This window comes from Colletotrichum aenigma (genome assembly GCF_013390185.1).
Source record: "Colletotrichum aenigma strain Cg56 chromosome Unknown KSG_Cg56_contig06, whole genome shotgun sequence".
NCBI lineage: Eukaryota > Fungi > Ascomycota > Sordariomycetes > Glomerellales > Glomerellaceae > Colletotrichum > Colletotrichum aenigma.
The window spans coordinates 3,980,307-3,999,410 of NW_023500912.1; the positions used below are offsets into that span (position 1 = coordinate 3,980,307).

Below are 19,104 nucleotides of genomic sequence, written 5' to 3' on the forward strand. Positions count from 1 at the left end.
ACATTATCTTGGCAATGGGATGGGGTTGGCAGCTCTGCCTGCGTCCTTCACACGAAGACGAACACCTTCTCGTCCACCCTCCATCCCTCCCTCCAAATTTCGCAATCACCAGCAAAATTCGTTGCGAGGCCGACATAAATGGCTGAGAATCCTGACCTCTGGGCGAAAGCCGTCGAGCGTCTCCCCGATGACGTCCAAGAATGGCTGACGGGCTTGGACGCCGGCGCCGAGCCGCAGCCTAGCATTGCAGACGCCCAATTCATCGACGAGCTCATCAGTCAGGCACAGCAGAAGCAGAAAGAGCTTGAAAAGAACCGTCATAGCTTCTCCTTGAAAGCTGGAAAACACAAGGTGGAGGGAGCTGAGGCCGCTTTTCGATAACATGGTCAAATGGATCGACAAGTTCAAAGGCATCGGCGACGTCATCTCCTCGTTTGATCCGGTGCACGCTGCGCTGCCTTGGGCTGCTTTCCGATTTGTACTGCAGGTGAGCACCCTCATCATCCATACTTCGCCCAACACTGAATCGCTGCTAACTCTAGACAGCATTTGGTTGCGGAACACGAACACTCCGACAAGTTTGTGAAACTCCTCGCATCAATGCCGCGTCTACTCTTCACCAGCCGCATATTCGAACTGGTTTACACGAGGAACTCCATGCATCTCGACGAGACAAAAGACGAGGTGCACATGGGCATCCAATCACTTGACAACCTGCATCAAGAGCTAGTTGAACTTTACTCGGGACTTTTGAGCGCCCTCCAATTTTGTCACTCTTTTTTCAGCAAGAGTAAGACGATGCGGAAGATGGCCGCAGTATTCGACAGTGATAAGCCAGGAGAAATCCCGCGGCGTTTGGAGGAGCAACACAAAAAGGTCATTGATTGTGGCAATGACTGCAAGAGGGTTTCAAGTCACCAATTGGAGCAAAAATATCTCGGGCTGCTGGGAGACGATCAAACGTCTTTGGCACACCTGAACGACCAAATATTCCAGATTCTTGTGCACATGGATGAAAGCGAACTACAATTGACCCTGAGAAGGATTTCGAACATCCCTTTTCAAACGCATCATGACGACATCAGCCATAGGAGGACGCCCGGCACTTGTGACTGGATCACAGGCAGGGATGAGTTTCGTCTCTGGATGAGAAGCAGTTCCTCTGTGATTATCTTGTACGGTATTCGTAAGTATTACAATCGCTACTTAGCCTCTGGATGCCAATCATACTGACTTTGTATATGCTAGCCGGCGCCGGCAAGACATATCTCACTTCCAAAGTCATCGACTTTGTTATTGATTCCATCAAAGAATATGGTGAATCCCATGAAGCAGTGGCGTATTTCTACTGCAAAAGGGATGAAGATAATCGAAGAAACCCTCGCGACATCCTTCAGAGTATACTTCGCCAGCTCACCTCAGATCTTATCTCGGACGAATGCAAGGTCCATTCTCGTCTGAAAGGGCTTCCAGACGAGCTTGAACGCAAGGGCAAGACTTTCGACTTTCTCACTTGCAAAATCCTTATCGAAGAGATCATACAAGATTACTCAAGAACAACCATCATACTCGATGCCCTTGATGAGTGTGACCGAGAGAGCAGAGAGGAGTTGATGACTGTCTTCGATGAGCTCATGGAAGGAAACTCGAGCATTCGAATCTTGCTTTCGAGCCGGACGGACGACGATATCAGGCGCCATTTTCAATCTCGGCCAGTCATTGAGATACAGACAACAGACAACGAAGATGACACCGCCATTTTTGTACAAGATAGACTGTCTCGAGACAGGCGGTGGGACGGCTTGGAACCAACCCTTCGAAACGAAATCAAAGAAGTCTTCCGGCAGCAGAGCCAAGGGATGTTCCAATCGGCTGCTTTGCAAATACAGCAGCTCAAAAAGCTTAGTGTTTGGAGCAAATCGAACATCTCGAAGCATCTCGAGATTGCCCCGAAAGGCCTCGAAGCTGCATACGATGTCGTTTGGGAGCAGATCCAGGATATGCCGCGAGGCCAAGTGCACATGGCTCGGCTTGCTTTCTTGTGGGTTCTATGTGCATTTAGGCCTCTTCACACTCGAGAACTGTCGTTAGCCATGCAATTGGACGCCAGCTCAAACGGAACCATACCCGATGACACACTTGGCAAAGGGAATATCCTGAACATACGTGGTAATTTACTTACATATGTCAGTTATGGGGAGTCAAAGTTAGAATATTGGCGTTTCTGTCATTTATCTGTACGGGAGTATGTCGAAAACAAAGATCAGTATGATATTCGCTCCGCGCACTATAATGTTGCGATATCTTCCTTGAAATTTGCAGTGGAAAACGACAGTTATGATCTATGGAATCCATCATGGCCGCCATCTTTATTGTGGAGGCAGAATTACAAACGCCCTCCCTTTTCGTATCTTAGAGGGAAATCTGTCCCAGTTCATAGAAAGCCGGTGGGCAGCCTCTCTTATATCTTAGTGGAAGCGTTGAACCATGCGCGAGTTGCCGACTCACCACAAACCAAAGATTCGGAGCTTGGTTGTATCGTCAAGCAGTTCCTGGGGTCGGTCGAAAGTGATAGCTCAACCTTCAGAAATTGGCAGGATATTCGCGGGAATCTGAACACTTCTCCCAAATGGTCCAGACCCTTGGAGGCGATGGCCGCCTTTGGATTATTCCACATGCTCCAAGACTGGTGGCAGATTGTCATCAGTTTTCCCGGGGTCCTTCGACCGGAACGTCCATCGATTCTGTCGCTGGCTATCAAACATGACCACGAGCCGATTTGGTGGTTTTTGGCACAAAGCAACCATGCAATCAATGCTGGCTACCCCCCACGACTCATTGCGGCCATCGAAGCCAATTCCCTGCCTGCCTTCGAGGCACTAATTGATGCCGAAGCGGATGTCAACCAGATAGACCGTAGCCCCTATAGGAACAACCTTTTATTCCAGGAGAGGCTGGGTATTGACACGCCTCTGAAGGCTGCGATCTGCGCGGCTTCATATGATCTTCGCGGCAGATGGTCTACTTTGCAGTAGCCCGGCCCCCCTGGTCATTTCAACGGCATAAACGAAGGATAAAAATTTGTGAACAAACGTTTAGACAACCAGGCACTCGTGGACATGGAGACAGAACGTGGAAGCGCTCTCGAAACAGCTGTGAAGCACTTGACTACTGAAGATGCCATCATCCTACTTGACAAACTGGAAAGCAATCCTAAACCAGAACATCTTTCCTGCCCTAAGATGGCTGATCTTGATTCCTTCATTGAGAGGCTTGGTATAGACGTCGACTGTCAATGGGAAGGGCTATCCCCGTTGATGAACAATGTCAGTTTGTTGATCTGAATCAAATAGGGAAGACACAACGTACATGAACCTAAATGCGTCTGATGTCTTGGTTTTCTTGTCGTGCCTGAGACGAATACCGATCTTTTCTTTGCCTTGTCCATGCCGACATCTCGGTCGATACTTTCGAAGAGCGGTGCGATGACAGCCCTTGGCGTATGTGATAACATTACACCGTCGTTGCCGACGCACACTTATTACTTGATAGGGTCTAATGAAACCCATGGCTGGAATAATTGCTTCTAGTGTCGTCGTCCGGCCTGCACGCAATTTCGACTCCAGTAAACCTCAACCTGGTTTATGTGCTGGAGAGACAGGCAGCGTGGCTATTGCTACTTCTTCACTCGCCATACCCTTCGAGATTGGTATGACCCATCAAGGTCTAATCGAAGCTATGGGCAATTGCTGCACTGTGGTACAGTGTCCGCCAAAATACCTACCCTGACGGATTCATAGTCTGGTATATGTACGCATTGGGACTGGCCCCGTTTCCTTTGTCCGCTTGTAAGATGAAAGGTTGTTAACCATTACTTTCTTGTGCCTTGTCACTCAAGCGTTGTCATAAGCTATGTGCGACGGCTTCGGCGCTAGGTATCCGCACGCTCTTTTGAGCTACTTGTGCCAGACAACGTTGAATTTTGAATCACGTATACAAAATAGAACTTTTGACCATCTGTTGGAAATGTATCACCCCGTCATTGAATTCCTTTGGCGATACCAAGACTTTATTACTTTGCGGAGCGGGGTCCGCTTCAAGACCGTGCTGCCGCTTGGCCCACGCTACTTCGGCCCTTGGAAACCGCGGGAACCGGCTCCGAAAGCCTGGAGTAAGGGCTTCTGTGGTTACCTTAACCTGCAGAAGCCGTCATTAAGGCTTTACTGTGAGAGGTCTAGTCACTGACTAGACATAAATCGTGCGAAACCCTTTGTCCAGCGTTGGTGTAATATTATGGCACTGTTGCAAATGCGTTAAAGAATATGTCAAAACAGATGAATCTGGGTTAAGACCATTGACAATAGCCTCCATTAGTCCGCTCAGAGAACTTATCGGAGCAACCCGGAGCATAATGAACGTTGTACGTTTCATTTTCAAGCCCAGCCACGGAGGTTCTGAAACGGAATAGTCTCGGCGACGGTGTTGCAGTCGTTCGCCCGGACTTGAGTGCTCAAAAGGCCTTAACTACGTGTGATACATGTATAAAATGGTCATTTTGCCCTGATCGGACATGAGGATAGAACAGAAAGTGAAGCAATACAGGTGCAGCCGAATCGACCGCCACATACATGCCCCCAATGACAAGCATGGCCAGCCAAGAGTATCGATGTATACATAGGCTCACTCCGTCTACAAGCACCGTGTGAGTAAAAGTGTGGGACGTTTGGCGTCCGCATATTCTACGTCGACTTGGCAAAAGCAGGCATGTCGCATAGCATCGCGGACATAGAGATGGACATAACATTGCCTGTCAGCATGTAGCAGGCATCATCACGGCACTGTTAGAAGACCAAAGTCCATGCCGAAGTAGTTGTCCAGCTATCAAGAGTCGCATCGACTTTTTTGGTTTTGTGGTTGAATACACAATCAGGACAGCAACTTGAGTAGCCCATCCCGTGCTTCCTTTTCGTTAACCCCTTTTCAGTTCAATCACATTAATTCGACACACTGCAGCCCAACGCCATGGAGATCCCAGACCACCTAGTCGAGAAGTACACTGCGGAGCGGACAAAGCGACTTCGCTCCGGCCAACTCGCGCAGTTCGTCGACTTTTGTGACCCAGAACTCGCTTGCATGGAAAAAGACCCCTATGTCAACTATGACGCACTAGCTTCCAGGGGTGTCCCACTCAAGGACGGGTCCGAGGTCAAGGTCCTGATTGCTGGTGGAGGAATGTTTGGGGTGATGACAGCTCACCAGCTGGTGAATAAAGCCGGCATTTCCAGCAGCGACATCGTCAAAAGCTGGTGATGGCTTTGGCGGTACCTAATACTGGAATAGGTACCCAGGCGTAGCGTACGATATCGAAGGGTATTGTTACGTGCCATTGCTGGAGGAAACTGGGTACGTGCCAAGGCACAGGTAGTAAGTAAGTCAACTTCTACGTGATACCATACGCTGCTGACACACAATGTCTTAGTTCCTACGGCCATGAAATCCGGGAGCATCTCAAACGGATAACCAACCTGTCCAACATTCAAGGCCAATTCTGCACCACTATCAAACACCAAAAGTGGGACGATGAGGTAAAGCGTTGGGTAGCGACTCTGGATCAGTATCTGGGACCTAACCATGGGCGACAACAACTGACTATTCGTGCTCAATTCCTGGTTCTTGACGGTGGAATACAAACCTCTCCTCATGCCCCAAAATTGAATGGCATCGACACATTCAGTTCAGCGCCGGATAAGGTTGTCATGCATACAGGACGCCGGGATTGGTCCAAGACTGGCGGCTCCCAGGAAGTCCCAGACATGACAAAACTTCAAGGGAAGCGGATTGGAATCATTGGCACCGGGGCCACTGCAGTTCAAGTTGCACCCCATGTGGCCAAGTGGGCAGGCCATACCTACGTCTTCCAACGTACTCCGTCTTAAGTTGATCCTCAGAATCAAAAAGAGACAATCTCCACGGACTTGGCTCGAGTAGCGTACAAGCCCGGCTGGCAGCACGAGCGTGTGGCGAACCTGGATGCGATATGTACAGGTCAGCCGGTTGATGAGGATATGATACAGGATGGCTGGACTCAAGTAACCGGGATGAGAGCCGCACTGGGTCATAAGGGCGAGGTCATCGCTGCGGATGAAGAGGAAGATCATGTCAAGAAGATGTTGAACCTCGACTATCCGTGGATGGAAAAGATACGAGCTCGCGTTGACGCCGAGGTGATGGACCCTTCGGTCGCCTAGAGTCTCAAAGCGTGGTACCCCGGCATTTGCAAGAGACCAACCTTCCATGGCACATACCTCTCACTCTTCAACAGACCAGAAGTCTCGCTTGTCGACACTCATGGTCGTGGCGTTGAAGCTTATACGCCAAACGGTGTGATGGCAAACGTCCAGGAGCACGAGCTTGACGTTCTCATCCTCGCTACGGGCTAATCTGTTGGGCTTGTCGACTCCTGCCCTTCGTCGGCTTTGAATGCTCCGCTGGATGGTCGAGATGGCCGACTATTCAAGGACAAGTGGGATGGCCCAGACTATGGTAACCTTTACGGTGCCATGTCAAATGGGTTTCCCAACCTCTTCTTCGCCTCTGGGAGTGGCGGCGCGGCGTCACAGAATGCGCACAGCTTCTACAGCCTTCTTACTCGCTTAATTGCGTACGTATTGAAAGCGACTTTCGAAGGTGCTGAAGATGCAAAGAAGGCCACCGTCGAGGTCGAGAAGGCCGCTGAGGACCACTGGTCAGCAGAAGTTGCGAAGCGGGCTCGCTGGTTTGCAGCATTTCCCAGCTGTACACCGGGTTACCTGACAGGCGAAGGCCTCATCCAGGACCAGGAAAGTCTTACGGAAGAGATCGAAGAGCAGTTTGCTAAACAGTCGTTTTGGGGAGAAGGTATTCTCAGTTTCCAGAAGGTTGTCGGGGTGTGGATGGAAGATGGGAAACTAGATGGGTTGGTAATAGACTCCTAAATCATGGAAAGTCTCTAGTATTCTAGGAAGTTTGTCTCTGGTGGTTTCTTAGATGTCGCAATAGATAGCACAATAAGTCCAGCATCTGGGTAAAAGAGAATTCAACATGTTCTTCGCTGTGATTCAGACATCTTGATTATTGAATGGCGCTTCTCTTGCTCTACACAGCTAGAGACATCAATCAACATTTTACTGTACCCGAGACAACAGGAATACCTAGACGAATACGAAGCGAGTACGGGCTGTGGCCGATCAGCTTTTATTTAATTGCTGAGCTATCTAGAAGCTCTGTCCAATGGTTCCCCGAAGGACTCGTACAACACCCGAGCCCCTGCCGTCTTTCCCGGATTGACGCTAGAACCATGCCTCCTAGCCGCGCTTTCCTGGGTCCCCTTGCTGGGCAATGTTGGCACCCTTTAGCCATCCAATCATTGTAAGTGAAGCCGGTGTAGCCTTTTGATTGAGGATTGCCCAACCAGTGTTTGTGGACACGTCCTGCTGAGTTTCACTGCTGATACCTTTCCACAAGCATCTTCTGATTTTCATTGGTTGATCCAATATGTTACTCGCCCTGCTGATCTATACGTGAGAAAGATAGAAAAATGCTGACGCAGCCGTTAAATACGACATTGAGCGGCTGTTGTGCCGATGATATAGCTCTCCCGCACTCATGACGCCACGGGCCAGGCGATGCGGACCTGCATATGCTTAAATTAATCGACTGCCGAGCTGCCCTCCCCAACTAAACTGCCTCCGTTGGTATGCATTTGAGTGGTTTCTCCACGTTCTTCAGACAGCCCATCAGAATGCAACAGCTCTAATGAGCCAAAGGGTAATGCAACTCACTGTTCATAGGGGAAACCTGTAAAGCCAATAGCTCAAAGAGACATGGTCTTCCGAAAGCGTGAGTCTAGGTCTTACTTCGTCGATGTGATTTGGCTAGTGGAATCGCACCATCGTTGTTTTTATCCGCGTCTCCTCGTCTGTACAAGGGGTGCACTCTTCCGGTTCTGCCTAAATTTATTCAGCGCGGAAGAGAGAATGTTTCGTCGAGATTGAAGACGAACGTTGGAGGTGTTTGCCCCTACCGAAGCGGGATCGCTCTGACCCGCAGATTGAGATGATGAGATCTCCAGATGCCAAGAAAATTGTATAAAGGGCTGGCGTTTGCCTATGCCTAATGCCGGACTCTTGGCAGTCCGAAAACAACCAACGTTCAGATCGCCCAATCCTGTCCTTCATTCTCAAGATGGTTTCCGTTCGTTCCTTTGTTTTTGCCTTCGCAGTTATCGTCCCGTGCCTTGCTGCTCCCGCCATCGGGCCGGTTGAGCTGTTGCCTCCTCATGTGGAGCGCCGCGGCCCATCCGACTTCTTCTTAGGACCTGACCACCCTCTCATGCTTGCACGCCGCAATGAATCCCTTGAGAGACGTGGCATGAGCCTGGAGGAGCGCACCAACTACGTTCAGAACTACCAGACCGGCGGCACCGTCAACTTTACTCCCTCGGGCAATAGCCTCACCCTCAACTTTGACACCACCGACGACTTCGTTGTTGGCGTTGGCTGGAACCCCGGTTCCACTGCCCCCATCACGCACTCGGGCTCATTCGCCATCACCAAGGGACTTGCCACCCTTTCCGTCTACGGCTGGACTACCAACCCCCTTGTCGAATACTACGTCATTGAGGACTCTGCCGGTTTCTCCCAGACCGGAACGCAGAAGGGCACCGTGAGCAGCGACGGCGGCTCCTATACCATTTGGGAGAACGTGCGCACCAACGCTCCTTCTATCCAAGGCACCCAGACCTTCAATCAGTACATCTCGGTCCGCAACGGCGGCCTCTCCAGCGGCACCGTCTCTATTGCCAACCACTTCAATGCCTGGAAGAGCCACGGCATGAACCTCGGCACGCTGAACTTCCAGGTCATCGCCGTTGAGACTTGGAACGGTGCTGGTTCGGCCAAGCAAACCGCCACCAACTAGGTTGGTTTTCATATTGCTCATGTGTTTGGGGGCTGGACTTCCGTGCGTTTCATTCAACATCGGGCAGCGGGTTACCCATTCTCAAGAGACGAATCGTTTTCTCTTGTATTTATTCCACTCACGCCCCATTTCGGACAACTTTCAAATATATCGAATCAGTTACGCCTCAATTGATCAACCGTCTGCCATTGTGAATGGTCTTCTGCGCCTTGGGAAAGTGATCGCGTCGCCAAATCTTCTGGTTTCGAAGCTCTGACCAATAGTTCGAGTTTATGCTTTCGCGCGTCGTTATACATGGTCTTAAGCCTTCTCTGGATAAACGTGCGACATCCATGTACACTGATCATGTGACGTGACTCTTCGGGGAAGTTGAAGCCTCTCATCCCTCCTTCAAGCGTTGTGTGTTTGATGTAGTTCTTCTCGAACCCCTTCGTCTGAGATTTCTGGTGGGATTACGATGTGGGACTGATCTCTGACCAGCTTCGCAGGAAATGGCGGTGCTCACTTCAAATACCTGTTGTTGTACAGGCTTCGTTAGCCGTGTGCTTAGGTGAAGTCATAATGCAACATACCTGCAAATGTTCATCCCAACTTTGATGCTGGAAAGCGAAGAAGAGCTCGGAGAAGGATGAACTAGACCTTTGGAGTGCAATTCAAGCAGCCAATTCAAGTGATCTCCGAACGCATTGATTGCATCAATGGTCTGGCTATACTCCAAGCGGTTGTCCTCAGTTTCCAACGACATCCACTCTCTGTCCTGGAAGATCTCCCAGTTGATGTGGACAATGTCGCACATTTGCGAGGGTCTTCTCCCGCGGGCAAGAGCTTCCGCAAAGAAGGACTGGAAATCCACGTAAAGCTCTTCAGTTATTCTGTATGCCTTATTGATCCACTCCTCGCGCGCATGGGAAAGAATGGGTGGGTTGCTAGGATTGAATAGGTATTGAAAACCCAGGCATTCGAGCCCTGATGAAGCGGCGAGTAGACCAGATACGAGCTTTGCTACCTGTCTGTATCGATCACGATCCGTAGTGACGTAGTCGTAGGAGCACGCTGGGTGAGTGTCTTTGACGCGGGTCGTCAGCCGTATGCCTCGTAAGAAGGCTCTGTTTTGTAGTCCAATATTCAACAGCCACGAAGCGGCATCTTCCATTTTGGGGAGGAAGAAAAATCTCCCATATAATACGGCTCTGGTTTCTTGATGTATTTGTCTACACGTTGATGCGATTGCCGTATCGAACTTGGTGGTACACCGTGGATGTAGAGCCCCCCGAAACCTATGTCTCTTCAGTTGGAAGTTGAAAGTGGGCTCATAATGGACATTGATGCCTCTGCCTACGATTCTGACATTCTGAGTTGTGAAAAGCCCGAGATGACGATAAATCATATTCCTGATCTCGGGCGATAGTGACCTACAGAATGTCAGCATTGTGTGGTATGGAGATGTCTTGGCTAACTTACAGGAATGAGAGTTGCGGAACACATTCCTCCAGCCTAGGTCTCTAGGCGTGTTGTCAGTATTGTCGGGGTGTGAGTTGTTGAGGTACTATAGACAATGACAACATTAAACACAGACTGGACACTTTGGCGAAACCGTCGTCCGACTCTGAGGGCCTCCTCCGCTTATGATCGTCTAAACGCGCCAAAGTGGAAGACTTAGTTACCGAGCATGTGTCCATGGCGGGAAAGGCAAGCGTAGGTGCGATTAGTTACAAAGCAATATTGGCCGACGTTTGTTGTATTACCAGATGAACGGGGAACGCAGACTGGGTGGGAATTAAAAATAAAATAACTGCACAAAAATATGATTCTATTCAAGGCAAACTGAGAGAGGTATTCGGGGGGATCAGGTGAGGGCTTTTGTAACAAGTGTGGGATGTAGGATGCTTGAATTGGCAACTGGCTGCTGCCTGGAGAAGGTACATGTTGTGACGTGTGACGTCACGTGCCCATGGCAGCTTGAATCTTTTTTGAAGGCCTGGATTAATCTGGGCTACAAGAGTCGGGCGCAGCTGGCCACAAAGTGGTGTGGACGATCCCTCCTATGGAAAGACGGGGTTCGGACCGGAGGCCCGGGTATCCGGGCCCGGCCGACTTTCGTCTCGCAAGTCTAAGTAAGCTGGCACAATGGTTGATCCAGCCGCCTCAGCTTCTTTTGAGCTTGCACAAGGTGGGAATTTGAACCAGTAAGTACCAAAAGGGTTGGGTCGCCAGTCGATCTTCTTTTCAATCTCCCTATGCTAGCATGCCCCTCAGCGTACGAGACCTCTGATGTAGTTTTCAAGGGTAGTGACCTCCACGTCGGGATACAAATCTCGTGCATCAAGATATCCAAGGCTTCGTGCCTTTTCGGGAGTATTGTCGCCTCGAATGCCGAGAACATTCCGATACTCTGCCATGGCGATGTTGAGCAGAATCGTCACATCCTTGATGTTCTCCTTGCCAGAATTTGCGCGGCCTTGGGTGATGACATCCTGCAACTCTTCCTTGGTTATCTGGATTGTCTGGTCAGTCCCTAGTCTTTAAGCCGGATGAAAACTTGATGGACTTACAAACTGTCGGCGGACAGTCTCTCCGGATACCCTCTCAACAAGCTCGAAGGCGTCGTTCTGTGTTATAACCTCTCCGTAGGCGAAGACCATCTTGTTGAAAGTGCTCCGGTCGGCGATGATTCTAGAGACAAACTTCCCAATATCGCGGTTGTCGGTGAGGGCCCAAGGAACATTGCCGTCTCCAATAATGCGGGTGGTAGAGTACTCTTCCGCAGCTGGCCGAAATCTCCCTGAAGGCAGAGCAGGCAAGGCCAGCTGATACCACCAGCCAACGTCAACGATGGTGTAAGGGAGATTGAGGCTTTTGATACGGTCTAAGAAGTCCTCTTTCTGTGTTGATAATGCATCAATTAGCAAAAGGCTCGGGTTCCCTTGTTCCCACTCAAGTGGAGGAAATTTTGCGGCGACCCGAACTCACCATTTCCCTAATCATCATGACGCCTCGTGGCTCGCAGGCTGGGCCCCAGAAGCTTGGTATGTACCGATCGACGTTGGCCTTGCTCGACGCTTCAATGAGATTCATCTCCTCGTTGAACTGGAGCAAGGTCAAGCACGAAATGACCACGTCCATGTTTGCGAGGGTGCCAGAAATTGCGTCAATTGACCCATCCAGCTCAACTGACTCCACATCGACGCCTTGTTTTGCGAATTCAACGAGTTCCGGTTTTCCAACTGAGGCGGGTCTCGCTAGAGCAGTGATATCCTGCCGCGGAGTGAGTCGAAGGTCGGCCAAGCGCAGTTGGGAATTTCTAGGGGAGGTAACTTACGAATAGCTCTGGTGACTTCAACAGCGCATTCACGATTGAGGAACCCGTGTTCCCAGTTGCGCCGGCTATGGCGACCCTGATCTTGTTGGCCATGGCTTCGTTGTGGTCCCTGCGGATGCGTGATGACTTCTGCGGATTCAATGTCCAGCCGGCGAGACTGGTTAAATAGATGTCCACAAGTTTCATCGAGACTTTTTTTGGGCACTTGATGAAATCAGTACATCACGGTATTTCGGCCGAAGCTTAGCGTCGTGGATCGTCCCAAGTCTTGCGGTTGTGAACTTCGGCCGAAAATCGGTCGAATCTACAAAGGGGGCCGCGAAGGTCCGCCACCAACAGCCCGGAACCGAATACGAGTGGTGGGAATTATGTCATTGGCATTAAAGGGAGTATCATAAAAATGTAAAGGATGTGTGACAATTATGGAAGCTCTTGGGGCGATCCAGGACGCCACACATACCGTAGAGCCATTCAGTAGCAGTATTCTCTAATAAAGCGGTGAAGATCTGAGAAGTCGTGCTTCGGGACGCGTTGCAGATACTCGCATTGCCCTGCCGTATCGGTGCCCGTGGCTTCAATGATTTTTCTTGATAACAGTGCTAGACCGGGGCTGTTCCGCTCAACGCCTAGAGATCCAGGCTGTTTAGGATGGGTTGCAACGATCCAGAGTGTCGTCCACCGATCGAGGGCCCGAAGCAAATTGATCCGTCTTGTGTCATGCAGCGAAAATGTATGCAAATTGAAGATAATCGGTTGTAAGGCTAGAAGTACATCAGGTCAGCCTAAATATACACCAGAGGCTTCTCTAAACTCACCAACAATGACCGCATTCAGGTGATGAAGGGTGAGCCGATCAAACGGGGGTACTGGCTCAATCGGCCACTCATTTTGCATCAGCCCAACTGTCAAATATCCTAAGCAGACGAATTCGTGTCCAGCCTCAAGCCTAAGCTGGTTGAAGGCTTCCTCGGACCCCACGTCCCACAAAGCCTGACTACATGGAAGGTGCCCGAGAGTCTCAGCATGGGACATTGACGGTGGGTTGTTGCAGAATAATGTCAAGAGACTGTCCATGAAGAACGTCCATGTCGAAAGACGGATCCGCGTCTCCTGTTTTATGAAAGTTCGCCAGTCTTCCGCCTCGTCATGTTTCATCCTGGTGAGACCAAAGTGCCGGAGAAAAAGCACCAGTAGCGGAAGACGCTTGAAGATTATTACCCCTTTTCGGCTGTCATCAAAACATATCTGCAAGACTACGATCAGCAACGCAGCTTGGAGTATTTCGACAGTTGTCTCAGATTCAGGTTCTTGGTAATTTCTGTTCATGGAGCGTTCTAATTGTTGGAAGATGTATGCGTCTGCAATGAGGTAGAAGTCTCGTGCCCTCGCTCTGCTTCCCGCGGCATCAGAAGAAGATTTGGAGTAGGCCGCACCGTTGAGAGATATCGCCAACAGTAAAGGCAAACAAGTTATTTCGAGGTTAAAAGTTGGCCAATGTACGACTGGGTATTGGTAGTGCCGCTTCCGAGAGAACGCTTCGCAGAACGCATGAACCTGATCACTGGAGAAGACCTCGTTGAATGATGTAGGGTCAAAGCAACTAAGCTCCGAATTCAATGAAGCAACTTGCGATAGGTCTTCAGAAAGTTGAGCTATTCGTACAGCGAGTGCGTCGGTGGGCGATGTCATGGTTAGGCCGCCAGAGACGTTGTACTCGGAGTACCCAAATACGTCCGCAGGTCCTGCCTCCGCCGGGTCCATGTCGAAAGACGGGTCCAAAAGGGTCGTGAAAAGAAGTGACGGATCGATGCAGTCGCCAAAGTCGGGTATGACGTTTGAGTCAGGAGCTTTGTTCGTGAAAGGACCTTGGATGTCGACTTCTGGCACGACGGCCATCTCCTGCTCGATTGCTTGGCCCCCTCGTGGACCCGTGAAGTTGAGGAAGAACGACAGCTGGGAATGTTGCGTCCTAGCGCTTTCTGTACCGGAGGCCTCCTGTCTGTGAGATCGGTCGCTGCAGAAGCGTTCGAAAGTGCAGTCAAGTTTCCGCGCGTTGCAATGACCGCAAGGGAGTTTCCCATCACATTGAGATTTGATGCGGGAACATCGGTCGCAGGCCCGAAGCTTCCGGCCTCGCTTTGCTTCCACAGGCAATGGTTGTTTTCCTCGCTTGTGACAAGACTTGGCGTGTCTTCGAGCACCATCCACTCGCTTGAAGGTTTTCCTGCAGAAAGGGCAGGCGTGTAGCCCGGAGAGCTTTGCTAATGTGGCGATTGGGAGGTGGCAGACCGGACAGTCTGCGAGCCTTGGAGACATGGACTCGGCGGTCTCAGTGATTGGACCGGTGCTCGCCATGACTCTGTACCTTTCCAGATACCGAGTAGAAACAAAGCCTTAACCGTGGATTTCAAAGCGTGCCGGGCTGCTATTCTGCTAGGAGTGGTGTGATGACAGATGTGACAAGGGAACGTTGGAGGACAGAAGAACATGAGTGTTTTCCCCGTGGCTGCAGCCACTGACCCCACTTCCTATTCCGGTAAAGTCCCAATCCAAGGCTTGAATGATATGCCCTGCTCTGAGTTCAGAACATACCAAAAAGACAATAGAAACTAATTTGAAGGAATATCTGATACTTAAGAAAATTCCGAGAAAAATGTTTGATCCGGAATTGGCAGTGATGTTGAAGGGCCAGATGATGGACCCTAGGATATGCGCCACTTAGGTGGACTCCGGCGTCCTCCTCGTCTGCGTCCCTCAATGTGTGAATTTCCCGGCACGACGTCAGAAGTGAGCATTCTCGGGCAACATTGCTCAAAACCTCTTCTTCTTTTTCTTTTCTCTTCATAGTTTTGATTCTCGTCAGAAACTCTCCTCGCTCACTCATTTAATTCACAGAGATGGCTACAATGTTACCGTCAAAAGGTAAGCATAAGGTATCCAGATATCACGGCCCACTTACAAATACTCACTCCAATAGTCCGTCTCGCAGGCGTACGCAACTGCCTCAATACCTTCGCACAACATCTACCTGTTATTTGCTATCCAAGCCACAATCAGAAGCATGGAGGCCTTCGCTTCCAATCGAAGAATGCTACTCCTCGCACTCCACGGTCTTCTCCTCTCGGACTTTCCGCCGAACCGCGACCAACAAGCGTGGTTGAACACGTCCTGTATGACTCCGTCCAAGTGACTTGCCAACACACGTTGCTGACCTAGTGGTGACACAGTACCACTTTCGATCAGCTAGTCGCTTGGGCACGCAATGGTTCCATGTGGCCACTCACATTCGCCCTCGCCTGCTGCGGCATCGAGATGATGCACTCCTCCATGCCTCGCTACGACATGGACCGCCTGGGTATCATCTTCCGCGCCTCGCCGCGCCAGTCGGACGTCATGATCGTCGCCGGCACCGTTACGAACAAGATGGCTTCGGCTGTGCGACAGTGCTACGATCAGATGCCGGATCCAAAGTGGGTGATTAGTATGGGTAGCTGTGCGAATGGCGGCGGATACTATTATTACAGCTACAGCGTAGTGAGGGGCGTGGACAGGATTTTGCCCGTTGATATATACGTCCCTGGGTGCCCGCCCACGGCGGAGGCATTGCTGTACGGTATCTTTCGACTGCAGAGGAAGATCCAGAAAACAAAAGTGACAAGGATGTGGTATCGCAAGTAAGTGGCGGAAGCTAGTAGCAGATTCATCTACACCTCCACTGTTTGAGGACTTGTTACACCGTCCAGAGAGACAATAGTACATTCTGTTGCAGTTCAGTTTGAGGGCGTGCTATTGTGATTGATGGATTACTGGGACTGAAGACGAAGTGTGGGAATGATATGGTTGGCATTAAGATGAATGTGACATAAAACATAGATGCCTGACTATGAAACATGCTTCAATGGTATAATAAACAATTAACGTCGTCCAGAGCCTTTTATCCTCAGCCCGATCTTATTTCGTCTCGTCTTCCTCATCCCACGTATACCAACCTCCTCATCTCTTATTAGCTCATCTCTTATCAACACATCATGACAAAGACAACCACGCCGCCTCAACATTGGCCTTGGGGTCCGGTGATCCCTTCGCACCCTTCAGCCAGCAGTAGTTCTGGTCCGTACCCTGCTTGCCGGCCGTGACCCAGGCGACGCCGATGCACGGCCCGTCGGCACTCTGCGTTGTGACGCTCAACGCAGCGCACAGGTTCATGCAGTCCTCCATCCTGGTCAATGGGATGTATCCCAAGTCGTTGAAGGGATAGTTCTTGCCGCATTCGCGGACGAACTTCAGGTTGCTCCCGGGGACAGAGTACGTCTTGTTCTCGGCAGACAGGTTCGGGCAGTTTGAAGTAGCCTCACCGAAGATCGAGGAGGCTTGTTGGGGCAGTGGAATCGACGTGAAGCCAGTTGATGTAGCAGATGCTGCTGCTGCTGTTGCTGAGGCGGTTCCAGAGGCAGTGTTTGATGCAGACGCCGAGGCTGTTGCCGCAGAGTTTGACGCTGCTGCTGAGGCTGAGGCTTGTGTTGCTGATTGTCCCAGCTTACTGCGAGATGGGTCAGTGACGGTGTTCGGCAAGATGGAGAATAGTGAGTATGAACTTACGCATCGCATGTTTGGATGTATCCCGCATACTGCTGGGCAATTGTACCAGCAGCCGCGGACGCGCCAATCGTGCCGAGAAGGAATATCAACGCCAACAACCCCATCCAAAACGTCGCCGCCCGGATGCCGCATATCCTCTTCTCTCCCTTCCCCGGAGGCGGAGCTGCCGCATAGTCCCCGCCATACGCCGATGGTGTCGGTGCCGATTGTGGGTACGGCTGCTGTTGTTGGTACGGTTGTTGGTCGTATCCCGATGGGGGCTTGACGTTGTCTTGGTATGGCACGTAGTATCCTGGTCCGCCGGGTGCCGCAGTCTGGTAATGTCCGTCGCCGTTGTTGGCCACCTCCAGGCCCACATACTCGGCCGGCATCAGTCCTGCTTGGTACTTCGGGTCGCGAGAGTCGTCGGACGATGTTCGTGCGGAGGTAATGTTGTTGGGTGCCAGCGAGGCTGGGTGGCCCTCCGGAGAGCTCGTCGGTCCTGATGTGGCCATTGTTGGCGAGTATTCTTTCTGATCGACGACCTCGTCGCTTCTTCTTTCTTTTATCGCCTGGGTAAGACCACACACCTGGAAGAAAAGGGAAAGGGTTCGGATCTCAAGACTAGTCGGACGGATCAGAGAATAACGTGGTTTAAAGCCGACAATGAGCAACACGAGAAGGAAGCACAACCTTGGCGTAGGATTTCACGACGCCACGGTATTGGTTTTGGGGGGGTGCAAGGTCTCATATAACATGCAATGGCACCCCAGGGCCCCCCGGCCAGGCTCTCAGTCTCGAAAGACGCAGGCTGCGATCCGTCGGCCGCTCTTCTCGCGATCGGCCGGTGGTGTAAGAGCCAAAAGTCTGCCCTGTCCCACCAAGAGCACGACCATCTTTGAGCTAATTGGGGGCTCGACTGGGGTTCATGATGCTGTGTTGCACCCAGGCGAATAAGAATCCATGCACAAATGTCGAAAGACATGGCCTCAAACGGACTAGAGCCGCCAGCCTTGCAGAGTACGATTTTCTCTCCTCTCCATCGGTTCTCAGGCACCCGGAATGGCGGCCAATAGCGTGAGGGTTTATACGCCAAACCTTTCTTGCCAGTCCACCATCCTTGGCGCAAGCGGGCGCCCGCTAGCCAGGGGTAAATAATAAACACGATCCTAAAGTGCTACGGGGACCCGGTTCACGGTCAACGGTCGACAGAACACTGACCGATTCCGGGTTACGGCCCGTGCGTTCTCTGCTTTTGCTGCCTGCAAGTTGAGATGACAGGGTCGCTGGTGTGATGAAACTGGGTTCGATTTGGCAATGAGCTTCAAACTGCCTTTGCCCGTTAGGGTGCTATTGGCGATGCTGCCATGGCCGCCGTCGATAGCAAGCTCGTCTCACAGACGGACTTGGCTGGAAGGCTAAGCCACTGCTCTGCGGCCGGTTCCTTGGTTCCCGTTTTTGGTGGACGAAAACGAAAATCTGCGCGGCAAGCTGAGCAATCACGGCGTCACACGAAGCCGGCGAAGCCTCCACGGGGACGCGGGGCTGAGATGCAGCACAACACTACTGTCCCGATAAGCCGGGATGGGTGTACGGCCTTGGTTAGGGCTGAATGAGTGCTGGACGAGTTCTTGCTATCAAGCAGCTTGTCTGCGATCATGAAGGAGAGATCATTGATGCACTCAACGACTTCTTCAACGTAAAACGTGGGAGCCTGATAATGGACGAGGGACCGTCCCAATTTTCATCGTTTATTCCCGCTGAAAGGCGTAGATGATGACATTCAGCGACTGCTCCACCGACAGCCCCAAACCGTGGGCCCAAGGCAGCAGAGATACTCAGTCTCTTTTGCGGAATTTGCGGAGTTGATAAGGTCGCGACGCAACTGGAGACCGCTAAAACTGCTCTAGGCAGAAGGATTTGGACCCTTGCCGGCAACAAATTGTGAGAATCTCGCTAGATGAGACGCTTGCTTGCCGGTTTCCTGCACGGTCTTTTGGCTTTCACCAAAGTCCCTTTTCTTCTGCCGCGGCGAACTTAAGAGCTTTCTTCAGAATTATTCAGCAGGTGGGACGTTGTCAGCTTAACTCTAAAAGGTAATTCTTAAAAGCATGGTTGGGGGGTTGGAGTGCCGATCAGGCGAGATGCTGGGGAAGAATAGCGCATGACTCGATGTGTGCTTAGTGGTTCGTCTTCGGAGTCCATGTCCGAAACACGTTTTCCCTGTAACTGAGTATTCTCTCATGCGT

The 19,104-nt window shown here is 51.1% G+C and overlaps 6 protein-coding genes across 6 annotated transcripts; 4 read left to right on the forward strand and 2 right to left on the reverse strand.

The window, feature by feature from the left end:
• Positions 1–5,022: 5,022 nt before the first annotated feature.
• On the forward strand, positions 5,023–6,248 carry ATR8 (Baeyer-Villiger monooxygenase ATR8; the record flags this gene model as incomplete). Its single annotated transcript, XM_037325318.1, has 4 exons — positions 5,023–5,306; positions 5,341–5,403; positions 5,480–5,922; positions 5,989–6,248. 4 exons carry the CDS (start codon positions 5,023–5,025, stop codon positions 6,246–6,248), a joined length of 1,050 nt encoding a protein of 349 aa, XP_037177291.1.
• A 312-nt stretch (positions 6,249–6,560) lies between these two features.
• On the forward strand, positions 6,561–6,974 carry ausC-0 (FAD-binding monooxygenase ausC; the record flags this gene model as incomplete). Its single annotated transcript, XM_037325319.1, has 1 exon — positions 6,561–6,974. One exon carries the CDS (start codon positions 6,561–6,563, stop codon positions 6,972–6,974), a length of 414 nt encoding a protein of 137 aa, XP_037177057.1.
• Positions 6,975–8,223: 1,249 nt separating this feature from the next.
• Positions 8,224–8,958, forward strand: xyn1-0 (Endo-1,4-beta-xylanase 1; the record flags this gene model as incomplete). The annotated part of the gene is made up of 1 exon (XM_037325320.1): positions 8,224–8,958. One exon carries the CDS (start codon positions 8,224–8,226, stop codon positions 8,956–8,958), a length of 735 nt encoding a protein of 244 aa, XP_037177290.1.
• Positions 8,959–10,169: 1,211 nt separating this feature from the next.
• On the reverse strand, positions 10,170–12,370 carry CGCA056_v010074 (Isoflavone reductase-like protein; the record flags this gene model as incomplete). The annotated part of the gene is made up of 7 exons (XM_037325321.1): positions 10,170–10,235; positions 10,298–10,370; positions 10,420–10,460; positions 11,220–11,453; positions 11,511–11,840; positions 11,929–12,213; positions 12,278–12,370. The coding sequence occupies 7 exons, from the start codon at positions 12,368–12,370 to the stop codon at positions 10,170–10,172; spliced, it is 1,122 nt and encodes a 373-aa protein (XP_037177289.1).
• A 2,804-nt stretch (positions 12,371–15,174) lies between these two features.
• Positions 15,175–15,955, forward strand: CGCA056_v010075 (NADH-ubiquinone oxidoreductase 19.3 kDa subunit; the record flags this gene model as incomplete). Its single annotated transcript, XM_037325322.1, has 3 exons — positions 15,175–15,199; positions 15,255–15,447; positions 15,505–15,955. 3 exons carry the CDS (start codon positions 15,175–15,177, stop codon positions 15,953–15,955), a joined length of 669 nt encoding a protein of 222 aa, XP_037177288.1.
• A 348-nt stretch (positions 15,956–16,303) lies between these two features.
• CGCA056_v010076 (uncharacterized protein) lies at positions 16,304–17,370 on the reverse strand (the record flags this gene model as incomplete). The annotated part of the gene is made up of 2 exons (XM_037325323.1): positions 16,304–16,817; positions 16,877–17,370. 2 exons carry the CDS (start codon positions 17,368–17,370, stop codon positions 16,304–16,306), a joined length of 1,008 nt encoding a protein of 335 aa, XP_037177287.1.
• Positions 17,371–19,104: the final 1,734 nt, after the last annotated feature.